The sequence below is a fragment of the Nematolebias whitei genome, chromosome 15 (genome assembly GCF_014905685.2).
Source record: "Nematolebias whitei isolate Nwh7 chromosome 15, NemWhi1, whole genome shotgun sequence".
NCBI lineage: Eukaryota > Metazoa > Chordata > Actinopteri > Cyprinodontiformes > Rivulidae > Nematolebias > Nematolebias whitei.
This window is the reverse complement of record NC_056512.1, coordinates 19,364,852-19,372,852: the sequence shown is the minus strand read 5'-3', so window position 1 is coordinate 19,372,852 and position 8,001 is coordinate 19,364,852. Positions and strand designations below refer to the sequence as shown.

Here is an 8,001-nt window from a genome sequence, read left to right as displayed (position 1 = left end):
CATTTGGGGCCTTTGTGTGTCTGTGTTGGCTCGTTTTCATGTAGGGCACCACTAATGCTGCAAAGAGGCTCCAAGAGATTCTCGCAGCCCTCAGATGAGAGCGTATCAAACGGCCCCTGAATGCAGAGAGAAAATTGTGGAACAGACATCACTTCATTTAGAGGGACCACAAACAAGTGCCTGTCTCTGGTGCTTTTAGGGGGTTTGTGGGGGTCCCAGTAATGATGTTCACTCTCCAGCCTTCACACAGGGCTGTTTTGTTGTCACCTTATATGCACCGCTTCATCTCAAATAACGCAGATGTCTGATGCAAAGATAGGCTGGATGTCTTAGCGCCGACTGCAGTGGATGACGGTTTGCACTAACTGAAGCTGATGCGTTCAAAGACACGGCCTTTGCATGAACAAAAACCTGTGGCGCTCTGTCTCACTCTCCTGCTTTTCTTTTCTAGTTGTTGGTTACATAACTTGGCAGCCAAGGTCTGATTTTGTCTCAGCATCACACTCTCTCCGCTTCTGATGCAAATGTAAAAAAGTGAATAAAAAGATATTACGTCTGTGCTGCATGCTGGCACAAAGCCCCTCTGTCAAATCTTTAAGCACTCAGTGGATTAAAAACAGGAATGCATAAAAACAATATGAGAATTAAAGAGTAAGAAAATAAATTAGAGTTAAGAAACGCAGACCACTCGCTGCAGTGCATGCCAAAGATATCATGCAGTCTGTTAGCACTCAGAGTACGAGTTGGGGATGACTCTCAGCTACTACTACACCAAAATGTACCTAAATAACTGAAAAAAACATGGCTGTTATAGCCATTTTTGTGTTTTCCAATGTGACCTAACTATGGAGGCCATCTTGATTGGCTCCAGAAGTTAATCAGTTGTAGATTTACATTCAGTATTTTTTTTCTTGAACGTTTTTTCGTTAACAGAGTTGAGTCTGAATAGTTAATGGCGTTAATTTAAACAAAGAGCTTGTGTGATCTGTTCAGAAGCTGTGGATCACTCTCGGTTACTACCACACCAGATTTAAGGTCAGTTTAAAGTAAAACTGACATTAGACGTGCTGATTTTATTTAATTTATCTACTGCATATGAAGCAAGAACTCTTCTTCTGTTAGTATTTGTGAGAAAAATGTTGGCAGTGAAAAGATTTACACTGTAAAAAATGATTTTAGACAATAAAATAACATTTTAATTGACTGAATTTGACTCAAATTTTATCTTTAATTTCAAGTATCATAAAATATGCAAACAAAATTGATCACTAGTTAAGAAAATGTCTCAATTAAATGTTAACTGTCTAAAATGAATAAAAATAGAAATGTTTGGAGAGGTAGTTTATTGTATGTTCAAAGCTGCTAACATGTAATCAGCTGCATATTAGCAGTAAGCTAAAGAGGAGCTAGCTAACTAGCCTCGCCTTCTGTTTGTGAGTGTGTTTAAAATATTTGATCAAATTTTCTCAAAGAATTTGTTGTGAACATTTTTCAAATATATCTTTTCATGTGGAGCTGTACAGAAAGATTTCGAACAATTGAGGCACATGTTGCAGATATCTTTTTAAACCGCTTCAGTTAGGAGAAATTGATTTCTATCCAAACTGATAAATAATCGGTGTGGAACCAAAACCAATACTGGTTGCTGCTTTCACGGTGTTTCATACCAAAACTATTTTGTAAATCATTTACATCGCTGCTGAGCCAATCAGCACCCGGGGCAGGACTGGCCATCGGGAGCACCGGGACATTTTCTAGTGGCCTGGCCGACTAAAGGTGCAGTCTGGGTTGCACTTGATTATTTTAAATAAACAATCCATGTGGCATGTGGGTGTGCCCGCCTGTTGTGTGTTTCTGCTCTACTGTGAAATACAGCCTCGGAAAGAGAAAGGAGGGGGCCCCTCGGCGATCACTGAGCGGGCCAGGCCACCGGGAAATGTCCTGGTGCTCCTGATGGCCAGCCCATCCCTCAGCACAATGCTCTAGTTCAGAGATATTCAACTGGTGGCCCGCAGGCCGGAAATGGCCTGCGGATGACTTCAATCTGGCCCACTTCATAAAGAAATATTTTTGTGTTCTGGGTTTGTGTTCTGTTTATTGCATATATGATTCAATGCAATAAAATAAACAAATTTAAAAGGATCATTGTAATACTTGATTTATTTACATAATGACTTTAATTGCTGGATGTCCGGCCCCTGAGCTGCTGGCTTTCAGAAACTGTGGCCCCCTGAGCAGTTTTGTTGAATAGAGGGTCACCTTCCATCAATCAGCCAATTGTGTGTTGTGTACAATTTATGTTGAAAACCCGTGAAAGAGTGAGTCTGCGAAATTCGAACTGCGAAGTATCGAGGAATTACTGTATTTCAAAAATGATCATGAGAAATTATTTGTATGATTTTATTGATCCAATTCCAACATTTTGTGCCTGAAGCTCATTAAAATTCACATATTTTTCCTTTAATAGTCATAAAATGTCGTCTGATTTTTATTAGGATCCTAAAATCAAACAGAATGGAAAAAAAAATCCAAGAAATGAAGTTAAACGGGTAATAGTTGTATTTATAAACTTACGTTCTTTTATTCAAATATCAGTATAATTGATCCATGAAATGTGTTTTGATTGGCTCATTTTAAGGTGAGAGTGGAGTCGTGTGTTTTCAGTCAGTGGAAATCTGTGGACTACGAGACACTCTGTCACTAAATGACATTATGTTTTCTTCTGAGGGCTGCACGGTGTGTAGGTGGTTACCTCTGTTGCTTCGCAGCAAGAAGGAACTGAACTCAACAGTGTGGAGTTTGCATTTTCTACTCAGGCATGGGTATTTAAAAAAATTTTTTTACTGGGTACTCTGGTTTCCTCCCATAGTCCAAAACCATGAGTCCATTCAGCCACTTTAAGTTGTCCCTCAGTGTGAGTGTAAAGGCCTGTTTGATTTGTTTGTCTCTGTGTTGACCCTGGGATAGACTGGGATCATCCCATAATGTATACCACTTGTCCCCTGTTGACTGCTGGAGATAAACCCCAGCTCTTCTGGGAGGACTCCAAACTGTTCCCAGGTCAGCCAAAAACCAGTCTCTTCTGCATGTCCTGGGTCTTCCCTGAGGTCTTGTCTCAGTTGGAAATACCTGGAACTCCTTCATAGGGAGGCATTCAGGGAGCGTCTTTACCAGACGTGTGAACCACCTCAACTGGCTCCTCTCGATGTGGAGGAGCAGAGCCTCTTCTCTAAGTCTCTCCCTGATAACTGAACTTCTCACCCGATCTCTACAGGGGAGTCCAGCTGCCCTGCAGAGGATTTATTTTGACCACCCACATCTGCAATCTCATCTTAGATTGCCCATAGGTGAGGGCAGGAATGTACATGACTAAACAAAGAGCTTCATCTTGCAGCTCAGCTCCTTCTTCACCACAATGAACGGGCACAATATACACAATACTATGGAAGCAACAACCAATATGTCTGCTGATCCCATGCTTAAATAGTTTCACTGTAAAAATGTGTTTGTCTCCTAAATCATTGCATTCCAACTAACTTTTTTAAACATATTATGAACAATTAACAGATGTTGCAATAAATTCATGTATAAAATGTGGACATGCTTTAGTCATACAGGATTAAAAATAAACACAAAATGACCCATTTTCTTTACTGTTCACTCTCATCTCTCTTAAACACTGTAGAAAATGTAAATTTGTGTCTTCCTCTCTTTAGTTTCAGTGTAGTGTCTGAGGTTTTAAGCATAAAATTAGCGATAAGGCAGGGTTGGACAGCACAGAGCCTCAGGAGATACTTGCATTTTATTTATTCAGTCACGTCATGGTGTCTGGAGTCACGTGCGCTTGGATTGAATTAGATTTGGCAGCAAACAGTGGCTGCCCGAGGACAGACATGTTAATGTGTTATTGGGTCGATGTGAGGAAACCAGTGTGGCAAACGTGCACCGCATGAAGTGATCAAGTCTCTAAAACACGACGGTGAAGAGAGACTGGTTCAGATCCGTCCGTGTGATCCGAGGCCGCTGCGGTCAACGTGAGCGAAGTGGCCTGTGAGAGCAGCTGCAGACGTCCTCCAACACCTGTCCTCAAGGCCGCGGCGCTGCCACGGAAAGGGCAGAATCAATTATTTCAGTGGATGTTTACGTAACGTTCAGGATGCAGGCTCGCTCCGGGGGAAGCATCAGGAGGGCTCAGAGTTCAGCTGCGAGGAAAAACTGGTTTGTGTTTATTTCAGGCTGCAGGACGATCCACCCTCAGTCTCTCCAGAAATCGTTCAGGAGTCCATCTTGGCTCCTTTAAAGCACGAGTCTAATTAGTGCTCTGACAGCTTGCTATAAATATAAATTGTTTGCACAGCCCACATTTATCTTAATTACCTTTTAATCTCGTCTATTATTCTTCGTTCGATCAATTTTAATAATCTGCCTGCTCCTTCTCTTCCTCATGGAGCTGGGGGGTCAACAGTGTTCTCTGAACTCAAAGTGATCTTAAAACCTGTCCCAGCGTTTTTATATTTTATGTTTTTATTTGAGCAAAGAAGAAGGTTTACACTGATGTATATCATTAAACTCACATGTTGTGGATTTTCTCTGTAAATCAAGGTGAAGGCAGAGCGATGGTGTTTTTATCTGTCTGTGTGTGCGTTTTCATTTTTCTGTACTGTTAGCAAAATACCTCATGAACCACTGGACGGATTAGAGTGTCAGACAATCATCCTTTGATGTACACCTGCAGCTGATAAAGGTTTGGAGTCAAACCTGTTCAAGATGGCTGCCACAGTGACTTTATAAAACACATGAATGACTACAAGTCAGTCGCTGTGACAGATATTAAGCTAAAGTTCAGTGTGGTAGTAGCTGGAAGTCGCCCTCAACACAAATTTCAAGCACGATACATTGTGCAGAATTTTAACTGTTGTAGTTTGTCTGTTAACAAAATATCTTGTGAACCACTGGACAGGTTTTAATGAAATTCTCAGAAAGGCAACTGGTTACCTGTTCTGGTCAACTGGTCGAGTTATTAAAACAACTAGAGCTCGCTCCCCATCCCGCCCACTGCTTCCATCTGTGACATCACGGAGGAGCAAAGATGGCGCCCAAAGAGGGCAACAGCTGACAAAGAAACTATTAGATTAACAGCAGGCTCAACTGGGTTTGTGTCACAAATTATTTGTAATCTTTTTACAATAAATTAATAGAATTGATAATTAACGATGATGTCATTCAACAATCATGTAAAGCAGCTAGAGGATACAGTATATAAGGAAAATATGCTGTTTATAAATAATGATGATGTCAACTAGATCTGACGTCAGTCATTTAAATGCACACAACTCAGAATTTACACATAAAGGGCTTATATTTATTATTTTTTAATCAACAACCTGTTCTGTAGTCGACACTTATAAATGTTCACTTCATACTCGGTGATACTTTGAAGGATAATAATAATGTGTTATGTGTTGTCATCATTGTATGTTCCCATACAAAGATTAAATTGGCTTTCTGCATTTAACCCAACACACCTGGGATACACCCAGGTGGAGCAGTGGGCAGCTATTGAAAGCGCCTGGGGGGCAATTGGGGCCATGAGATGTGCAATGACTGGGGATCGAACCTGGGACTTCCAGGTCCTGAGTTGGCTGCCCTGCCTCAAATCTTGTCTCCATCAAAAATCAGCTGAACAGTAGCTAAAATAGTTGAAAGAAGCTAAATTAGCAGAAGGAAGTGAGAGAGCACAGCTGTGCCCAATTAGGCTTAAAGAAACAGAAATATTGGCTAAACATCTTCTCAACTGGTCAGGTTTGTGTAATTGAAGCTTAAAAATAGTCCCATATATAATATTATTTTACACTGTGTAAACATTACATAAATCTGAGGCATTAACAGGTTGTACTGTTTAATAAATTGTGCTAAATTGTAGCAGGATTCAGCTCAGAGCTACAATCTGTAGAACAATATCTGCCACAGAGGTTAATATCTACGAGCCAGTTCACTAATTAACACTGTTACATGGGCTTTATAGAATAAACTTAATTTTAAATGGTTACATTATTAGCTTCAGTTATGGCCATTGAGGTGAATAAGATCAAATCTAACGACAGCTAAAATGAGACAGTTTCCCTTTTATTTTAGGTTTATTCAACTGTAGCACAGCTTTGTGGCATTTTTACATTATTATATGCTGATAGCTTATATATACATTCTAATATTATGTTAATATTATCATTAATAATTTTTACATAATCAGCTCTTAAAATTGGCCATTTAGCCCATTTCTACAACAATAAGTCCAGACGCTGGTCCTCTCTGGTTATGGCTCCCGTCCCTCGAATCACGTCATGTGACCAACGCTTCCTCTAGTTGTCTTATTTAACTCTCTGAGTCGAGCTGACCACCGCAGCTAACTGACTTTATCAAACACAAACATGACTAGAACCCAGTTGGACAGATATTGAGCTAGAAATTGTTGTGGTAGTAGCTGAGAGTGATTCACAACACACACTCTGAGCAGGGATCTCTCAGTATTGTGTGAAAGACTATAAGACTACAGTTTGTCTTTATTTAAAGTGGTTTTGCGTCTTCAGATGTACCAGCATGGCAGAGACCTCTGCGAGAGCCTGTGGGGCGACGCCTTCATGACGGTGGAGGATGACCCCCAGGCGGTGGGGGACGCCGGAGACACGGGTGTGGATGGCCGCCCGTGCGGCTGCCTGACCCTCAGTCCCTCAGACAAGGACGTGATCGCCAACCTCAGGGCCCAGCAGGACGACCCAGAGGAGCTGGACACCACCAAGGCCGGCCTGCCGCAGTACCGGGCCCCCTGCAAGGCCAAGCTGCCCGAGCCGGCCAGGAGCGGCAGGAAGGGGAACTTGGTGCTGCGCAAGCGCTCGGTGGAGATGGAGGACGTGGAGGGCAGTGGGAGCGGACTGTAGAGGATGTTAGATGAAATGTGTTTAGAGATCATTACATAGTTCCTGATGCACAAATTATAAACGTTAAAGCTGAACTGTAGCCTTCCTGTTCTGATTCATCTTAACCACAAAAACCTAACAGCTCCTTCTCTCCGTCACATCTTTTCTGGGTGATGTGGAACTATTTATGTGCTGTAAGTTAGGCTTAATGATGAAAACACACCCAGTCACTTCAACAGCAGGAACATTGTAACAGTATAAATATATTTCAAAGTACACGTCAATCCTCGGAGGACTCTGAGGTCGACAACTTAACATAATATATAAACGCAACGTGTCTCACGCCCTGCTGTGTTAGCATGTCTGACTACATCCAACCTGAAAGAATTTAAACCATTTTCAATGAGATTCTGTTAAAAGCTTAGGAACAATGACTATCTTACCTGTTGTAGATAGCTCTTTGAGCGACTTCCGTTTGGAGAAGCAAAGTTTTGTGAGCTGACAGCTAATCCGAGCGCAGCAAAGCATCTTATAACAACTCCAACCCCATATTTCACTTCACACAAACGCTGTCCCACAAACATTTACATCATCATCAAGGTGAAAGGTGAAACAAACACACCTGCCTTCACCCTCATTCGCTCCACTCTGGGCCCCTGAGCAAGGCCCTTAACCCCATCATCTGCTCCCTAAACAGGTCTCTGTAGAAAATGAGTTCTCGTGACTCAATGAGACTACCTGGATAAATAAAGGGTAAATGGAAATGAAAAAAGGTCACACTTCACAGTTTATCACATGGATGTTTAGTTTTTTTTAATCAACAAAGATGCTGATGTTATGATAATTGGCGGTGGTGGTATAAAAAAATCTATGTAAAAGTCTTTTCAAAAGCGTTGCTGACGAGCTAAAGGTGGCTAATTTCAGTGGACTCACTTTTAAAGCAGATTTCTGTCGTCTTTAAACTATAAACTTCAGAATTTCTAAAAGTTTCATTCAATTGGTATAATATTGGAGCCTTTATGCTGCTGCCAGCTTAATATTTTGATTAATTTAGCAGAAATATGAGATTTCTTCCAGAACTGACCTT

The 8,001-nt window shown here is 41.3% G+C and overlaps 1 protein-coding gene across 1 annotated transcript in view; it reads left to right on the top strand.

Annotated features, from left to right (window-relative positions):
• Window positions 1-7,597, top strand: part of rtbdn (retbindin) — a gene marked incomplete at its 5' end in the record, with an annotated part of 12,215 nt that extends 4,618 nt beyond the window's left edge. Inside the window, 1 exon segment of the mRNA XM_037689444.1 lies at window positions 6,588-7,597. Coding sequence (XP_037545372.1) covers window positions 6,588-6,935 — 348 coding nt within the window. The 3' untranslated portion in view covers window positions 6,936-7,597.
• Between the last annotated feature and the right edge of the window lie 404 nt (window positions 7,598-8,001).